Source organism: Podarcis cretensis, assembly GCF_951804945.1.
Source record: "Podarcis cretensis genome assembly, chromosome: 12".
Classification (NCBI taxonomy): Eukaryota; Metazoa; Chordata; class Lepidosauria; order Squamata; family Lacertidae; genus Podarcis; species Podarcis cretensis.
In genome coordinates, this window is record NC_137181.1 from 32,335,027 (window position 1) to 32,354,812 (window position 19,786).

The following is a 19,786-nucleotide window of genomic DNA, read 5'->3' on the forward strand; positions in this document are numbered from 1 at the left end:
TATTTTCTTGCCCTGGTCCAACCCTAGTTGTGCTTGAAATGGTATTTATACATGGCTAGTTGTGCCATTAAGTGCACATGATCAATTGGCTCCCATTGTTCCTGAGTCAGGAAGTGGTGTTGCAGTTCCAGATGCAACAATGGAATATTTTTCTTCTGCTGCTGCTCCAGAAAATGGTTTAGTTGTCTTGAATCGATGAAAGAGTGAATGAACATACATAAACACCACAAAAAATCCAAACCACCACCTTTCAGAAATCAGCTGCCAGATTTATTAATCTACCTGGAAAATGTGGAATAAAAACAGAACTTAAAATAAACTCTTTTTAAAGGTACAGTTTCAAAAGGGTTAATCAATTCCATATAACATCTTTTTGTACCATTTCCCCCACCCATCCACCCCACAAATTCATTCAATGGTGGGTGAAGTGCCTATTTTCTTCAGTGAATCACTACCTTATACAGTATATATAATTTTGTAAAAAATAGTATTAGACATTTGAATTAATGTTAGGCTTCTTTTTCTTTTAAACCACCCGCCCCATTCACCAAATATACATCTCTTCCTGACAATAAATGCTGCATGCCAATATTGATGGAATCGAAAGCATTCAAATAACTTTTCATTCAAAGGGGTTCTATTTCATTGAAAATAACGTCTACCTTAGGAGTTCCCTACCCCACACTATACTTCTTTAGTCTCCGTGAGCCCCAGCCAGTATGCCCAAATATCAGGGGTGCTAGGAGTTGTAATCCAACCTATGCATTTATAAAGGTTCCCCACCTTAAAAATTGGCCCCTCCTGTATTACAGCTAGGTTTGGCCTATAGACAAGTTGACTCTTGGCCAAAGTGGCTGGAACTGATGGGACTTGGACTCCAACATCATCTGAAGTGCTACAGGGCTCCATACCCCTGGTTTAAAGATTCTAGTCTGCACCAATGGGTGCTTTTTGTCTGTTCTCTTATTCGTCAATTGGAGCATTAGGGCTATTGATTATTAGTGGGAATAAGGTAAAAGGCTTCCTATTGAGGTTTCTCTAGGGGGTTGCATGCCCTGGATTTGTACACATGCACCTATTAAGATATCTTATGCTTCTAGGTGTATTAGGATGCATATCCAGTGTGCTTTTCCGTAACTATGGTTTATAGTGGCTAGCACTTGTTACTTTGAAATGAATTGCATAATAAATCATGTATAACTGCACTGGTTTCCTGACCGACACACAGTGCAAAGTAAATCTCTACCTCAAGGCATCTTTGATATCATGTCATTTACAATAAAACGTTATTTCTGAGGCTAACGATTATGGAGTCCTATTCCCTATTTCCTTTTGCTCCAAAGTTGTTAGCACCTGGGAAAGATGGGCGCGTGGGGGGGGGGCGGGGGCGGGGAAGATACTGCTTAAAATACTCACTGGACAGCTCAAATTTCATTTCTATCCCTTTCAAACTAGGAAACTCAATGTTTCAGAAAAGGTGTTCATAAATATTTAAAACTTTCTCTCTCTCTTTTTATATGTAGAATAAGGTGTTTCTTGCTTTCACTATTACCCTTCTCAAAATTAAAAAATTAAAAACATTGTAAAAAAAATCAGAAAAACCTTTAAATCGTCTCCCAAACGTATCTGATCACATTTACATTTAGTGTCCAAAAACAAAAGTTTGATTGATAGCATCAGTGCCAGCACTACAACATCATACAGCAAAGTCATTGTATTCTTTGACGCTTTGTATAAGTCTCGGCTCCACTGAAAGGTATAAAATGTTCTGCAGAGCTCCTCTTAGCAAGTTGAAGCTTACTATTCATTTCTCAACGCGTAAAAGCTGCTTATAGAACAGCTGTGGCATAAGCTATTTTTTTTCCTAAGCAATAAATGGTTCAAGTCATCTATTTTGTCCTGAAATGCTACCTGTAGTTACAGCATTGCTTATAAATGGGCATAGTAAATTCAGCAAAGAGAATATTACAGAAAAAAAGACAGCAGCAGAAGCATTAGCATTATCTAGTATGTATATAGGTTATCAACGTAACACAGCAGTAAAAGGTTTAAATGCATATTAATGGGTACCATGTCTAAAAAAAAAAACATTACTAGAGTACCTATTTTCGTGTATTGGATATTTTGCTCAAGGAGTGCTTGCTGTGGTCTAAACAGCATGAGATATGTGACCTAGTACAGTTAATTCCTATCGATTAAATAACTTATTCATGAATAAAAGTAAATGGAAGGACACAATGCGACTTCTTCCTCTGTGATCACAATTCTGTTTTCAGTCTTGAAATAATATCCAGAACGGTTCAGCACATGGCATTACTGTACTCAGGTGGCTCTGGAAAAGGCTAAAAGGCTTTACATTCGCTGTACTTGCATAGCAAGATGGCACCAGATACAAGGAGCGAAGCCACAATCCGCTTCAAGCCAGGAATAGTGCTCTCCATTCCACCCTGAATGCCTTCCTTAATGAGCCATTAACGAGCACAAGGCAACAGAAACAATATGTAGAAACATTTTTTTAAAAAAACAACAACAGAGGGGGAAAACAAAAAAAACACACAAAACAAAACATGCCTTTTGAAAAACAAAACCAGAAAGGTGCACTAGCACTCCTAGCTCCTATCTAATTCTGCAGCTTCCAAAACTGGTCCACAGCTCAGCAGCAGAGCCCACACTTTGCATGCACTATGTTCCAGGCCCGATCCCTAAGCACTTTCTTGTAGGACTGGGAAGGAGATCTGCCAAATCAGTGCGCATGCAGTACTGAACTAAGCTGGAGCAAATGGTCTGGTTCAGGGGTTTTTTTTTTTAAAAATTCAGGTGTAGAAAATAGACTAGGGTGTGGCACAAAGGGTGTGGCCGGTCAGGGCCATGTGTGTGGCTAATAGAATTTCCCAAGTTGTGTACAAAAATGGTTATTGATCACATCTAGAATTAACTGTACTATGGATACCCAGAGAACTTGTACAATATCTTGAAGCCAATATGAAACAGAAAACAGACATGATACAGCTTCGTTGTACTTAAAACCTGTATGGTTCTATTCCCAACCTTAAGGTGGGGGGGGGGGAGACACAAACCCACCCTTCTCTTCTTGTTCCACAGAATAAAATCAATAGATCCCAATCTCCCCCTTTCAAATAAAGTGCACTGTCCATGGGAGACCATAGGAGTGATGCAACAGGAAAAGCCCCTTTATAGTACTATTTTATTCTTTTTTTGTGTTTGTTTGTGTTTTATTTTTTTTACAAAACCAACTTAAGGGGATTCGGGTTTCCTCCTGGTCTCATGAAAGAGGAGAAGCTTGGGGTGGGGTGGGATTCTTCAGTGTCACTGCAGTTAATATACATAGCCTTCGTTGTAAGGGTGGGTGTTGCAGCAGCCTCCTTCCTGCATGTAGACCATGCTCTCGTCAAAGTGGGACAGCGGCACGGTGTCCTCTTCGTTAATATGGCGCTCCATGTCGGTCTTCAGCAACGGGCGCTGGTTGTCCGGGAAGGCCATAGAGAAGAGGGCTTCGGGGTCGCACACAAATTTGTAGACGTATCTTTCTCCAGCAACCTTAGGGGCAAGGTCAGAGAAGGGGGTGGGAAAAGGTTGTGAGAGGAAGACGTGGAATCTCCTTCCAGCAGAAAGATCATGCACTGTTTCATCCTCATGTACAAGAGAAGCAGAAGACCCCGGCTAAGAGGAATGAGAGATCGACCGATCGCACTGTTGAAATGCAACGCTTTGCAATGATCACTTCATCACCTTTCTCAATCCAAGGACCACATTCCCTCATGGGCAGCCTTCTGGTGGTCAAGGCCAGAGGCAAGAGTGAACGAGGCAGCAGGTGTGGTTCTTACTTTTGTATAGAAAAGTCACAGGCCTCTGTTTACACTCATGCACCTCTCTCTATCATCCATCCAGGCAAGCAAGAAACATTACTGGAGTTGAAGGACACATTCCAGTCCTTATTCGGGCAGCAATGGCATGATCAAACTGGAATAAGTAACCACAGGTCTAGGCCTCTCTTGGGACTCTTCCCAGACGACACTCCTTCCCAGACCACACCATTCAACAGCCCTGATCCCTCCTTGTGTGCTCTTGCATCTTCAGAAAGATTCCTGGTTGAAACCCTGAAGAGCTGCTGTCCGTAGACTGAAACGTGCTGATCTGGTATAAGGACGATGGAGACCAAATTCAGTGGTGAAACACAGCCAGGAATCTTTCTGGAGATGCCTGGGATATTTTATACGCAATGCCACTTGAACAATCCAAACCATAGCCTTGTGGGAGGGGAAGGTGTCCTCTGCCCAAGGGCTTGTGCAGCAGCTAACTTTCTGTCTTGCATACAAGTACCGTTCATGAAGGTGTGTGGATCGATTGGAAAGGAGGCGTGGACACTGCTCCAGGTGAACTGGCCTCACTCTGCTTTTCCATCAGGTATACAGAAATGAAGAGTTGCCAGGGGCATCACCTCAGAGTCACAGAGTCCCCTGCTTCTCTGCCAAGCACCAGGTCTCCAGGGGCAGAGGAAGCTGCTTGGGTGCCTGGGCCCCACAGGGGCGGGGTACACCGTGGGGCCTCCGGAGTTTGCCTGCCTCCTCCCATTCAGCTGTCCTACAGCTAGGGAGGGGGGGAGGCAGCGGGCGGACCATTTGGGCAGCAGAGACACGTGGCTTGGGCGCGCTGCAGGCCCCGCGGTGAGTGCCGCCCAGCATTTTGTCACCCCCCTCAGTGGTGACACCCAGGGTGTCCCGCACTCCCACCTGCAGGTCTCTTAGTGCAGGCCCAGATAATTGAGCCTGAGCTTTCATAGCCACCACCTGCCACAAACCATTGCTGTCAGCAACAGCTGCAGAAATACAATGTTTTCTCCTGCTAATTATGCTGTTTTAAATGTGCATTCTATAACTGACCTCCTTTAGTAATGTTTTATTTTGACAAGCTTAAGGTATTTTTTGTTGTTCACTTTCCTGCGTTACATGTGTATTCTGTACTTAACCCTCCTTTGTAATGTCTTGTTTTGAAATCTTTAAGATATTTTAGTTTCCTGTTAATTATGTTGCTTCAAATGTAAATTTTATATTTGATTTTCTTTCTGTAGTGTTTTATTTTGGAATGTTTTATTGTAAACTGCTTTGAGATGTTTTTCCTTTAAAATATAAAGCATCATAGGAATGGAAATAATAATAATAATAACAACAACAACAACAACAACAACAACAACAACAACAATAATAATAATAATAATAATAATGTTAACATGTAGGCAAAGTCTTGTTCTCTATACTGATTATTGTTAAACGGGTTTTGAGGTAGCTTTTTCTTATCCTGCTTCTTATTTCCCTATGCCTAGCCTACCCCACAAGGTTGTTATGAGGATAAAACAGGATCCTTGTTGGGTAAGGGACAACATGTAACCCTGAGCTCCTTGAAGGAAGGATAGGATGAAAATATTAATAATAAAGGAATACTATAAATAAATAATGTGGGTAATCTGTCAGGGTGTTTAAGAAGATACAAACGGGTAGATTTGAAATCCAATACAGAATGTGCAATTTTTGGATTTTCACCAGTGTGGTGGTGAAATTCTAAATGTGGGCCCATGGATTCTGCATTAAGAGAAAGAAAACCTCCATTTCATAAGCAGATAAAAATCATAAAAGGTTTGCAGCACTTCCCTAATATTGGTAACAAACCATTTCAGAACAAGGCAATTTACAACAGCTTTGCCCTTATAAACTCAGTTTATAGATGCAACATTCCAATGAAATATTTAACACCACATTAACCGCTCACCTTTTGCATGATTCCCTTCTCATAATAATAACGAAGAGAACGGCTAAGTTTATCGTAGTTCATGGCTGGCCTGTTTTTCTGAATCCCCCAGCGACGTGCCACCTGTCACAGAAAGAGATTAGCACCAATTTGTTAAAATGTATTTAACAAGCAGGCCTTACCTGCAGCTGCATTCTACAAAAGAAAAGGCAACCTAGAGGTCAAAAATACAAACCAAAGGTTTTGTAATACAGAAGTCTCAGGGTTCAAGTATGCAATTTATTCCAGAACACAAGTGGAACTGGCAACAAGGTTCCAGCTCTGCCTTATTCCAGGATACTCCATTCCATTTCCCTGCCTTCCAGTAGTCAGTCCAGATGCCATACATACCTCACAGAGGCCTTTCCCCCCTCTAGTTACATACTTCACACACACACACACACACACAGTTTTGGCAAACCTTGATACTTTGCCTCTTCTGTGTGAATGGGGACATTTTCATTCCATGAAGACCAGCTTGCTCTTTCTCTATATAATATGAATCTCTCTAACTTTAGTTTAGATTTTTGAAGTCTTTATCCAGTGTTGGAGGCAGTGTACTTCTGTATACCAGCTAGCTGCTGAGATTCACAAATGGAGAGCCAGATGGGTGGGGTACAAATAATAAATTTGATTATTTAACTCTGGACTAGGTGGGTCTTTGGCCAGATCCAGCAATGTAGCTGAGCCTACAAATACGCACAATGACATATTTGATCTTCACATGATCGGTCTGGTACGCCTTTCTGGCGAGGGGGAAGGAATATGCGTCTCAAGATAGATGGCATATTCCAATTCACTAATCTGGGTGGGGCCAGGCATGCATGCTCCCTAGGACAAGGCCCCACCAGATTGCAAGGCTCTACTCTAATGGCAGGGAAGCATTTGTCAACAAATCAGATTGTAAGAATGTAGGAATATATTAAGAGCCCTGTTGAATCAAACCAAAGGCCCATCTAGTCCAGTGTCTTGTTTCCAGTGGCCAACCAGATAAGGCTTATGGGGAGCTTGCAAGAAAGCAGGAGGACTAAAGCCATCTCCCACTCATGATCCTCAGAAAATGGTCATCAGGTGCATGCTGCTTTTGAAACTAGAAGAAATTTAAAGTTATCCAAGTTGGTGGCCATTGTGATGTCTTACGGCAATGAGTTCCAGAGTTTAATGTTGGCCTTGAATCTCACTGAGACCATTTTTCCTCCCCAGTATGCATAATAAATTACGCCTGTCACCTTTTTTCTAAACTAAAAGGCCCATTAACCTCAATTTATTACCTGCCCTTCACCAGCAGGTCCTGGAATGTGGTACAACAATGTAAAATTCAGAATTAAAACAGTTAAAATGTTACATTCAAAAGAACAGGTTGGGTCCTGAAAACACATATCTCAGGTGTCAAGGGCCCAGGTAAAGAGGTGCTGTAACCTTTCCTCATAGGGGAATTGCTCCAGCCCCTTCATCATTTTGGCTGCCCTTTTTCCAGTTCTCCCTTCCAGGGTTTGAGTGTCCCATGGAAACCTATCTTCGAAGTCCACTGCGGCATAAACGTACTAGCTTCCATTTTGCAGAAACCATTATGGAAGGAAAAGTATACTTCGACAGAACAAGGCATCAATGCTCTTCAGCCAAAACCTTCACACGCATTCCAAGAGAGACGCTGCTCACCTCTTCCGGTTCGATCAGCTTGAATTCCATCCCTCGGCCAGTCCAAGCAATGAAGTGCGAGTTCGACGGATCATCAAGGAGGGCGACCAAAAACTGCCACAGCTGAAGGGAGCCCCGTCGCTGATATGTGGGCCCCTCGCGGTACATTCCTGGCTCCTGCTTGATATCACCTACACAAAACGAAACAGAGTTTAATGAGGCTCAATTTGTCACATCAAGTATCAACACAAGCCAACACCTGCAGGAAAGGAATCCATGTTCCTCTAGCCTACGGTACTGAGTATCCTTTTGGCAAGGGTCCAGCACACAAGATATGGGTACAGGGTACACAAAGCAATTAATAAATCACTATCAACTTAGCCAAATACGAGTCTTCCAAAAGTGGCAAAATTAATTGCTGTCTCACTTGTTTGTCCCATTCCCGATCCATGCAAAACCAACTTGCAAACATCACGCAAGACTTAGCTTTGGAAGACCGTGACCCGCTTTTATAACAACTTGAGTATTTGAGGGACTCCATTTGTATACAGTACTTTGCACAATCCCTCATTTGGAAACGCAATGTATGATTTATATATCTGCAAAACCCTATGACTAAAGTGCCTTTAGCATGCAAATTCTTCTAAGAAAAATTTGACAGAGTATTTGACTAGGACTTAAACAGCGTGAGCTTTATGTACGTATGGGTATGGGTATGCAAATCCTGCGGATAGACAAGTTCCTCTTTGGCATATTGGACTTGCATGCAAAATGGGTTCATATTTAGCATGGTTTAGCTGTGCATTAGCAATTCTTCTGAAAAACACTATATCAATTGCAAAGGCAAAACAAGAGCAATCTGAAAATTTATCATAAGTTGTCCCCAGCGGGGAAAAAAGCCAACAAAACTCAAATGCTCAACAGAAGACAGTTTTTAATATAATCTCACTGAGAAGCTCACAGAATTGTCAGCTGAAAAGCTCAGAAGTAAGATTACAATCCCCCCCCCCACTAACGATGACTGCAATGCCTGATCTTCGAGCAAAAATGCATTATTTCCCACTTTGATGCAAAGTACAGAATCTATATAAAAAGCATCCTGAAGCCCTGTGCTATGGTACACAACAACTTTACAGTAATCCTGTTCATACAGTATAGGCAAAAGAAGGCTATTCACAACAATACGCTTACAAACATGCTAGCACCCCTATCGTTTCGAACCAAATAGAAATATTGCTATTTAAGCACCCTTCTTTCAATTAGATCCTTACTGCTGTTTACATCTGAGGAATCTGTAAACAGATAAAAAGTGTCTGAAAACCTGATTCTTAAATAGAGGAATAGAATTAAATGTTCCAAATGTTATCAAGCCAATCCTTTGCTACCGTCTACTGTTCTTGGGGTAGCACAAAGGGTTGATGGTAAACTATACTTTATGACCAATACTTTATGTCTTCACATCTAAGCATTCCACAAAGTGTTGTGAAATGTCTTGAGAGGGACACAGATATATAGCTCCTGCACATGCAGAATAGAATACAGGTAGAGTGAATGAATATTTCTGAAAGCTAAATTAATTCTTCTGTCTTGCCAACTTACATTATTTTAAAACAGCTTCCAGCCTAGATAGGCCTCTGTTGCTGTTTTGACCAAGCCATGTCCACCTGCCCTACACCTTTATGGGGCAGGTAAATATGTGTTTGGGCCAAAAGGGGGCTTGCAGGCACCAATCAGCATATCTGTGGCTCATGAACCTGTGAACAGCACTATGCAAAAATGGGTCGCCCAAGACTATTGTGATTGGCTGATGGGCAGCCCAGCGCAACTGTCAAACATTTCCCTCAGTTTACGGTGCGGGGAGAGGAAAGAACGACCCAGACAGCTAGTTCCCTACCCTTACTTTACATGATATCTGGTGATATTTAACCATATATGCCAGACATGTCCTCATTGCTAAATGGGAAATTTGCAGTAGAAGCCAAAAGAAAACAAAAAAACTAGGACTCCAGGGTCTGGCACTCCAGGAAAAAAAAACCAGGCAATATGAGCTGCTAAAAAAAACACCATAGTTAGCATATGTTGAATTCCCAGAGTACCAGGCTGACTTTCAGGAAAGTCATCTGCGTATAGATGTGTCAGCCTTATGTTAGCAAAATCAGTTCTAAAATGGATAAGAAAACTATTTTTTAAATTGTGCAGAGAAGTGCCACCTCCACTGGGTGAAGAGAATCCATAATATGATTCAGAAGCAGGCATGCCCCATCCCAACTAACATTTCATGTCGGAACCCTTTCAAGCTGTGAGTAAACTCTATTCATTAACATTGGTGAATCAAGACAAATGCTAACAGGTCCCTGTTCCCCCCAACCCTATGTTTTTAGCTGTTCTTATTTCATCTGCAAGCCACTTTGAGCCGTTGTCAGGGGAAAGACAGAGCCATAATAAATATAGATAGATAGATAGATGATAGATAGATAGATAGATAGATAGATAGATAGATAGATAGATAAATAGATAGATAGATAGATAGATAGATGATAGATATAGAGATAGATATTCTATATTTTCTTGTTTGAACTGTGAGCATTCAAGGGGGGAAAACCCGAGCAGGTTCTTATGAGGGAATATGGTCTTTTAGATACAGCAGTTCAGTATCAAAAAAAGGGTACATGTTGAACGCTGGCATTCAAATCCTGCCACTAATAGGTAACAAAATTGTATGAAAATAAAATAAGTAAATTTTTCAACTCTGGGCACCATGAAGATGTGGAATAATCTCCAGCCCACAGAGGAAGGCTCAATTTGCCCCCCTGGCACAAAAGAGCTTATGTCAAGCTTATTATAACAATAATTACAATAGCAGAAAAAGAAGACTCTCCCCCATAGTGCACTCTATAGCTGCACCATATAAATTTATTAAATAAATAAATAAATATAACCAGGCCATTGGCCGATTAAACAACCTATGGTCTTTTAATTTTGTTTTTTGGGGAAAGGGTTATTGGGTTTTTGTTTGTCTGTATCATTATGTTATGTGTTTTGCGTTTTCATTTTGTATTTTCATGCTGCAAACCGCCCTGTGACCTTCAGATGAAGGGCAGTTTATACTGTATTTTTTGCTCTATAAGACACACCAGACCACAAGAAGCACCTAGTTTTTGGAGGAGGAAAACAAGAAAAAAAAATATTCTGAATCTCAGAAGCCAGAACAGCAAGAGGGATCACTGCACAGCAAAAGCAGCAACCTCTCTTGCTGTTCTGGCTTCTGCGATAGCTGCGCAGCCTGCATTCGCTCCATAAGACGCACACACATTTCCCCTTACTTTTTAGGAGGGAAAAAGTGAGTCTTATAGAGCAAAAAATATGGTAAATAAAATAAATAAAAAAGAAACAAAACAAATACCATAAGCCCAGGCCCATATGTAAAAGACAGGTGGTGCATACCAGTGAAATAAATAACACATGAATTCAGCCATTGGTCTTGCCTCCTCCTGCTGCTAACCACCTCTTCCACCTACCTATTCTATTAGGGAAAAATTAACTGAGCACCCTGCAACTGGGTGGCTAGGATGAGGGAATGTTACATCACTTCCTCCCTTTCCTTCAGAGCTTGGTGGAAATTCACTCCCCAGCAGAATGGGCGGAAGGGTGAAAGGCGACCCCTGTGTAAAGGGAGGAGGGAGGGAGGGAGGGGAATGACCTTTTCGCATCTCAGGCACCTGGCTGCAGAGTGCTTTTTTCACTGTCCTCAGCTGAAGATGGTAGCAGTGGACTGGCAGGAGGGAGCAAGCCTGACAGCTGAGCTCAGTTCCGAAATGGCATCCACACACGTCTTTCCAGCTGCAAGCCCTGTTTTCATTTTATGCCTGTCTTCACTCTTTGGCAGCAATAACTAACATTGCCTAAATTATTTTTAGCTCTGTACCAGTATGGAGATGACACCATACCTGCAACTAAATCAATTAGCTGTTTGTTTTGCAAACCAAACTCCCCCAAAAGCTGGAGAGCGGCGCAATTACTGTGAGAAGGAACACCGGTCCAAATTCCTTTGGCTACAAAAGCAACATTAACCTCATTAGCGCTTCTCCCCACAGAATACACGCTGAATTTATAGCTAATAATGAGGAGGCTATGTTTTGTTTCATAAGCCATTTGATACTAGTTAGCCATCCCCAAGAACGTTTTCAGAAAAATAAACGGATATTATACATTCTGCTCTTTAGGCATCAGCTTCATTAAGCAAACTAATGCAACGTTCAACAAAGCACAGCTTTCTCTTTAAACACACAGAAACCCCTGAATAGCTTGGTGGCACTTGTGTTCCATAATTCATCTCTTCATGGATAAAAAAAGACAAGAGTTTGCATTAGTCATCAGTAAATCCAAAGTAGCTGCTTTCTGTTCTGCTTCGTTAATTAAAGGATCAGCTTTCAATAAATCTCTAATAACAAGCTGTATGTGATCATCAGTGCAATGGAAATCCTCCTATTACTTCTCAGAACAGCCAGAACGACAGTGCTTTATCTTGTCTCTGCGTACAGAATCTCTTGCTAGCAAAAATAGAATGACATCTTATTGAAAAGCAGTCTTTGGTTTCTGGAGGGAAAGGTCAGTCTTTGGTTGGACATGCGACAAATGGTCTATTAAATGGCCTGGAGTCAGAATGCTACTAACCTTTCATTTCATTTCATTTTTACTATCTATCTACGGTTCCAGCTCTCCGCGCAAAGAAACACAAACACACAGGCATCTAACATACCGTCAAATTTCTCTGGAACAACACAGGTGTCATCGTAAAACTGTCTCGGCCCCTTTTCATACATACAACCTGGAATTTTTTAGGAGAAAGAGAAACGTATTTACCAAGCAGAATGGGGGGGAAAGGGTTACCAATTTAAAGCAGGCATCCCCATTAAAACTAAACAGTAAAGGTACATGCGTATGTTGTGTTAGTCTTTTTGTTGTTGTTGTTCCAAACAAGAGAATGCATTAGTAATGGTAAGTCCTGTGCAAAATACCAGCCTTCACCATTAGAGAATCCCCACTGCTGCATATTTTTAAAGTGGTGGTTTTGCCCGGTCAAAAAGGCAGAAATGGGAAGCTTCATGCATCAACTGAATTTTCCAAGCAATCGCCCACAAGCCTAGCTGCTCGCCGCACCACCCTCTGATTGTGTTGCTGTTGCATACCAGGAGGAACAGTAGCAGAGGCAAGGCTGCAGCTATGCAAATGTACTGGCAGGAGCACCAGACCCCACTGACCCATCCTGGTATGCAGCAAAATCACAGTTGCAGGAGGGTCAGGTGAGCAGCAGAGCCCCAACACTCTGTCCAGTACTGTCATCACCTCATATGGCCTTGCCATGAGAAGTTACCAGAAGAGGCACAGACAAAGAAGCATACAAGAGAGTGTGTGTGGGAGGAGAGACACAGTATAGCTGCTCATGGTCTTGAAAACAAGAAAACCCACGGTCACACGTTTGCTTTGCCAAGAAGGTTGATCCTTGAGGAAATCACCATGGGTGAGAATTTGCATGTACTCTACAGAGTGTATGGTGCTTCTCCATACAGAGAAGTGGTCAAGGAAAGACTAGTCTTCACTTGTTCTCACTTCAAAATAAAAATAAAAATCAGTACCCCTTGCTGATGGGTTTATAGCTTCAAAGAGGCACTAGCCTTTTGCTGTCTCGAGGCTATATCTTAAGGGATGGGCTTAAATTGCCAGTTCAGATGTATGCCTTTGGGTAATCACAACATAGCTAAAGGAAAGTGTGCTGCAATTTAAACATATTTTTCCTATGTTAGAAAAGACTTGCAAGCTCCAGAATTTCTCCTAGAGCTTTCAGGTGCCTAATCTGCAAAAGGAAAAAAATAAATAAATGCATGATTATAACCAGCCTTATTTATAACCTTTATGAGAATAGGGTCTCAAAGGTTCCTCTTTTTTATTATGTGGATACCTAAATTTTGCTTCAGGACAAAACAGAACTACACACACACACACACGCACACTTACATACATACCTTCTGTTCTGTTTTGGTGAGCCAGGAAGCCTTCTTGCCTCATGTAAATGGAATGGCAGCTAGGCACTTCTGGAAAGAGGAAGGCAATGAGTGAGATTTCAGCGTACAGTCTGAGAGCGACATTCTGTAAGCAGCAATGCATAACCTTAATTGTTACTGAGAATAACAATATATAATAATAACAGCTGTTGTGTTAAGAGATCTGGAGTAATTGCAAGGCGCCCACTGGATTTGCACTAAGAATGAAGCTCCCACTAGTGGGAGGACTGCCACAATTTGGTATCACAAAAGTTAGTTAGAATATTGTTTGGAATGGCACAAGTCAACAAATAAGGGAAGCTGTAGAGAGAAAAAGAGCACACTTGAAGCTACAGGGAATGGCAACAGGTCAACATTTAGGAGTTTAGAGTAGCATGTGGAAGGCAAAATAAAGGGGGGAAAAGGAAAACTATAATGTAATTAATATAAATCATACCCAACATAGATCATTAAACAAAGTATTTAAATCGTCACTGGAGGTTATGGTGAAGTTCATTACAATTAGCAGGAAAAAAAGAAAAACGAATAAAGTCGTTGTTTGTCAAATTTGGTATAATATGGAATAATAATTCAGAATCCTCCTTATTGAACATGCAACTGACATAGCATGCTTATGAAGGACTGTGGCTAGATGGAACAGAATCCTAAAGCAAAACAATGAGTTTTGAAAGATTAGATATTTCCACAAAGAACAGTTGTTCAAATTCATTAGCAAACTGATTGTCACAATCAGCCTCAGAGTCAAGTTTCAATAAAATGTCTGACATGCCCAGTGAAAAAGGCTACATGTTACACATGGTCAGTTTCCATGCTAACCAGGTTGAACCTGTATACCCAGAACATATAAACATATGATAGTCTAATGATTCAGCATATACAAAAGGGAAGTGATCAGCAATAGCACTGGATTCCAAAAACAGCCTTAAGTGGGAGTAGGTTCTACCAAAATCAATACACAGCTGCCGTACCCAGGCTGCAATTTACTAATGAAGCTCCACCTAGGTGATAGCCTTGTTCTGCCATGTGCTGGCTAAGCAGGGGAAGGGGAAGGCATTCACCCACAGAACTTCCACCTGTAGCAAGAGATCAATTCATCCACATTAGGGTGCCATGCAACTGCTGCAACCCAGGATTCCAGTAGACAAGAGTCTGGCACCTTAACTTCCTGTGCCACAAAAGCCCAGTCTGGCAGACTTAGCTCTGAACCTTCAGAATGCTACCATATTTGCCGAGGTTCTGATCCTGTCCGCTATTGCAGTATTGTTTCAGATCTCTGCAGAGGCTGTCCAGATGGCCCGATAAAGCAGTGGCTTCAGTACTGGGCTGTGCAATAGGAGCAGCTCAACTATTAGAGAGGACCTCGCCAACTTCACTTTTGGAGCCCAGTCCCTGCCTGTTACAACCTGCTGAATCTGGCTTTTTTCCTTATCTTGGACTACAGCGGTACCTTGGTTCCCAAACACCGAAAACTCAGAAGTGTTCTGGTTTTTGAACGTTTTTCGGAAGCCAAACAGCTATTGTTTCCGGGGCGCCTGCACCAATCAGAAGCTTTGCCTTGGTTTTCAAACATTTCGGAAGTCAAATGGACTTCTGGAATGGATTAAGTTTGGCGCTTTTGTTTTTGCTATTTATTTTGCGTTTTTGTTTTTGAGGCTTTTTCGGTTAAGTTGTTTTTGTGACTGTGTGGAACCCAGTTCAGCTACTGACTGACTGATTGATTGATTGATTGATTGTGTGACTGCGGAAAGGGATAAAGAAACCCCACCCAAACAATTGCGATCATCAGGAAAAAAATTAATTTAAATTTTTATCATCTACAATATGGTCTAATTTATTTTCCAGTACAGTACATTGATTATTGCTTTCATTTTAGGGACCAATGGTCTCGTTAGATAGTAAAATTCATGCTAAATTGCTGTTTTAGGGGTTGTTTTTAAACGTCTGGAATGGATTAATCCATTTTGCATTACTTTGTATGGGAAAGCACGCCTTGGTTTTGGAATGGACTTCTGGGACGGATTAAGTCTGAGAACCAAGGTACCACTGTACATTATTTGCCACCTGGCCACTCAAACCATGCCTGTTCTTCTTCAACCATTAACCTGTTGGGATTCAGAACTTACTGGGTTAATGTTTGTTCTGAGTGTGCCTCCCATTCTGACGTTTTCGAAGGAGGGAGGAGCTCTACTTGTTGTTCTCTCTGTGTCTCTGAGAGAGGACGCCATGAATGCTAGCAGTCCAGGAGAATTTGGGAAATGCTGAGCTGTAAATATTTGCTGCAATAAAGAACTGATGAATTTGGACATACACAGTGCTTGGTGTGTTTGGGTCTGAAGCAGACTGCAACGGTTTTGATCCGCTGTGTTTTTACTCTGCAAGGCGAAACCGGAGAAGAAGGTCTGAGAGCAGCGTGGCTGGGAAGCGTGCCGGACCACTGGGGCTAATTGGGGCCATAAAGCAATTAGCTGGCCAGTGCAATTAAGATCTTATCACAGTTTCGTCACAGGTTATGGAGGACCTAATTACCCCTAATAAAACTGTTGCTAAGAGTCTGCCGGTGAGCTTTGAAGTTTGAAGTCAGCTTGGCAATAGCTGGAAGACGCTACTGAAGCGGCAGAGGTCTGCGTTCTGTGTTTTGCCTGCTGCAGAGAGGCAAGAGTTGCTGAGGCAGAGAGCTGGGAAAGCAGCTGAGGAATCGGGTGCCGGAGAGCTGACTGGTGAAACGTGAGTACAGCAGCTGGGGCCCCGGGAAAGAGGAGAGAATGGCAGACAGCCAGGTCTTTGAGGACGTTCCGCTTGAGAAGCTCACTTTAAGAAGTTGGGCAACCTGGTCCAGAAGAGTAAGGGGTTGGTTTCTGGTTACTGGGCTTTGGGATGTAAGCCAGAGAGAACCACTTCCCCTGAATCCAGGTCCTGAAGGGACTGACATTACAGGCTTTGAGGCTGCGTTGCCTGAAGATAGCCAGCAGAGAATGCAAAGAGAGCTTGCTATGCTAAAAGCATGCGTACACGTATCACTCTTGCCCAGTTTGGAGGGCGTAAAGTCAGCAAGGGCTGCCTGGGAGGTGCTGAGAAGTTTGTGTGAAACTTCAGCAGGATGCCGGAGCCCTGGAGAAGTCATGCAGAGCCTGGAAATGGCTGTAGCCCCAGTCCCTGAGGTGCAAGTCGGGGGGGCTGAGAATTCCAAAGGCAAGTTTCAAAAGTTTTCCACTGTGAGTGCTGAAGTGAAACGCAGTTTCAGCGAGGGCAGGGCTGGCACAGAGTGCTCTTCCGGAAGAAGGGGGGCCAGGCCAGCTGAAAGGAGCCCTGGGCAGTATTTTTCCACTGGGGATCGTCGTCGTCAGCCAAAGTCTGGGAAGCGGCGTAGAGCTAGGCGTTTCAAGGTCGGCCACCTGGACAAAGTGAAGATAAGGCCTAAAGAGTCGCGTGGGAACGCAGAGGCCAGGCCGGTCTCCAAGGCAACGGAGGAGGCGACTTCTACGGAAGCTGCCAAGGTCCTGAGCAAGGGGGAGTTGGTTGCCAAGACAACCAGACAGAACTGCTGCAGAAGCCCAGAGAGAGGGGGCAGCGATACATTTGTTGCCAGCATGGCTTTGTTTGAGGACAGCTCTGAGAGACACACTGTTTTTCGTTTTTTAATCGACTCAGGAGCTAACTGCCACCTGATCCCAGAGACCCCTGCAGTCGAGATGTGGAATTGCACGGCAATTCCGGCCGGGAAAACTGTTCAGTTTGCAAGTGGGGAAAAGAAAAATGTGAATAATGTTGCAAATGTATTGTTTTCTGTTTTGCAGGAGCAGATGGAAGTTTGCATTGTACCAGGAGTGCAACACTGTATTTTATCTGTGCCTTATTTGTTGAAAAAGGGGTTTAAGGTTTGCTTTGAACATGATGTTTGTACAATCTCCAAAGGAGGGAAGCAACTGGTCAGAGTTGCAAAGGGGCAGAATGATCTCCTCATTCTTAAAACGTCTCTGGAGGGTGAGAGGAAGGTTGATAAAGCACAAGCCCTGCGTACTACAGTTCCCACTCATGTTTCATGTTCGTGTGCGTGGCATAAGAAGACAGCGCATGCTTGTCTTGAAGAACTACAGGTGCTACCTGAGGTTTCCAAAGGCTGTAGAATTGAGGAATGTGCAAGAGTCCTAGATTGTCAGGCTTGCAGACAGGCAAAGGTAAGAGGGTGCAGTTACCCCAGGGTGGAGAGGGTAACCACAAAACCTTTTGATCTTGTGCACATAGATCTGTTGGGTCCCATGAAGGAACCAAGTCTGGGAGGGGCCAGGTTTCTGCTGACACTGCAGGATGATTTTTCGCAGAACACCTGGACACATGGTCTCAAATCCAAGGAAGATGCAGCACAGCTGATTAGGTGTTGGATTGAGGAGGTGGAACTAATGTTCTCCACCAGAGTCAGGGAAATTGCTAGTGACAGAGGTTCACAGTTTACTGGGTCTGCTTTGCAGAAGTTCTTTCACAAGAAAGGGATAAGTCACACAGTGACTTCTCCTCAACAGAGGGGGGTGGCAGAGCTAAGAAGTGAGGCTCTGGTTAAAGCTGCACAGGTGATGCTGTCAGATTCTGGGTTATCTCCGAAGTTTTGGATGGAGGCAGTTAAATATGTGAGCTTCACCTGGAATAGGTCCTACAATTCAGTGGTAGGAGACACACCGTTTTTCATGCTTCACGGGAGGAAGCCTCAGGTACACTTCCTCCGTGAGTTCGGATCAACGGCCTCGCTGCTGGTGCCTGAAGCTTTGCGAGGGCCAGGTGAACCCAAGTTCCAGAAAATGATCTTCTGTGGGTATGAGCCAACGGCTCATGCATGGAGGTTTGCGTACCCGTCAGGTGATCAGAGTAAGCTGCTGATCAGTAAACACGCTGAGTTCTGTAAGCAGGAGGAAAAGTCAAAGACCCCTGCCAGACGCGATATTCTTTCAGAATGTCTTTCTGATTCAGAGCAGGAAGGTTCTGATGAGGAGGAAGGAGAGCCAGGGGCTGAGTCTGCTGATGACGATCAGCTCACTGACCAAAGTCAGGAGCAGGATGGGGCATCTCCACAAGTTGTAAAAAGAGAGCCCAAGAGTGAGCCTAGTTCTCCTGTGAGGGTAATTCCAAGGGTTCGAAGACGTGTTAAGTCAGAGGGGGAATCCCAGGATGCAGAGGACACACCTGCTGACCACAGTGAGTCAGAGGAAGTGCCTGAGTTTGTGCCCAGGAGGTCCAGTCGCACAACGAAGGGAATTCCACCTGAAAGGTATCAGGCCACAGGTGCGTGGGTAAGTTTTGCACAGTGCGAATCTGAGAGTTGTGAGGATGTTCCACAGATGCCTGACAGGAACGCCAGGAGAGGGCGCAAGGCATTGGGGAAGGGATTGATCTCACAGAGGTCTGCAAAGGTACATCCACAGGTCTTGTCAGAATACTCGGCAAGAGGGGGTGTTGGGATTCAGAACTTACTGGGTTAATGTTTGTTCTGAGTGTGCCTCCCATTCTGACGTTTTCGAAGGAGGGAGGAGCTCTACTTGTTGTTCTCTCTGTGTCTCTGAGAGAGGACGCCATGAATGCTAGCAGTCCAGGAGAATTTGGGAAATGCTGAGCTGTAAATATTTGCTGCAATAAAGAACTGATGAATTTGGACATACACAGTGCTTGGTGTGTTTGGGTCTGAAGCAGACTGCAACGGTTTTGATCCGCTGTGTTTTTACTCTGCAAGGCGAAACCGGAGAAGAAGGTCTGAGAGCAGCGTGGCTGGGAAGCGTGCCGGACCACTGGGGCTAATTGGGGCCATAAAGCAATTAGCTGGCCAGTGCAATTAAGATCTTATCACAGTTTCGTCACATAACCCTACTTTGCAGATCCTAAAACCTGAATGGGATTTCTTTATCCCTTTCCGCAGTCACACTATCAATCAATCAATCAGTCAGTCAGTAGCTTAACTGGGTTCCACACAGTCACAAAAACCTGAACGCTCAAGTCTTGTTGGGTACTGACCATAGGAGCCAACTCCTAGGGGCCGAGGTCCCTTCAGCCCCCTTAATAAAATATTTGAGCCCCCCCCCCCAAGTTGCCATTCAAATGGGATGTGTGTGTCGTGTCCTGTGATCGATTATGCGGGTGGGGCAAGAGGGAAGCAAGTCAGAGATTGACTTAGCATAACATGGGGACCAGCACTCGTGGTTTGTTTCCTCTAAAGAAACCACACATGGTAATCCAAGAACAAACATTGGCTTCTGCTCACGGTTTGTTTGGAGAGAAACAAACCACGAGTGCTGGTTCAGATT

The 19,786-nt window shown here is 43.3% G+C and overlaps 1 protein-coding gene across 6 annotated transcripts in view; it reads right to left on the minus strand.

The window, feature by feature from the left end:
- Positions 1 to 248: 248 nt before the first annotated feature.
- Positions 249 to 19,786, minus strand: part of ETV1 (ETS variant transcription factor 1) — a 98,311-nt gene continuing 78,773 nt past the window's right edge. For all 6 annotated transcript variants that reach the window (XM_079947924.1, XM_079947923.1, XM_079947925.1 and 3 more), the window contains 5 exons: positions 13,464 to 13,532; positions 12,200 to 12,268; positions 7,462 to 7,631; positions 5,785 to 5,886; positions 249 to 3,558 (listed from right to left, as the gene is read on the minus strand). In XM_079947924.1, coding sequence (XP_079804050.1) covers positions 3,337 to 3,558; positions 5,785 to 5,886; positions 7,462 to 7,631; positions 12,200 to 12,268; positions 13,464 to 13,532 — 632 coding nt within the window. In that variant the 3' untranslated portion in view covers positions 249 to 3,336. The remainder of the gene's footprint in view (positions 3,559 to 5,784; positions 5,887 to 7,461; positions 7,632 to 12,199; positions 12,269 to 13,463; positions 13,533 to 19,786) is intronic.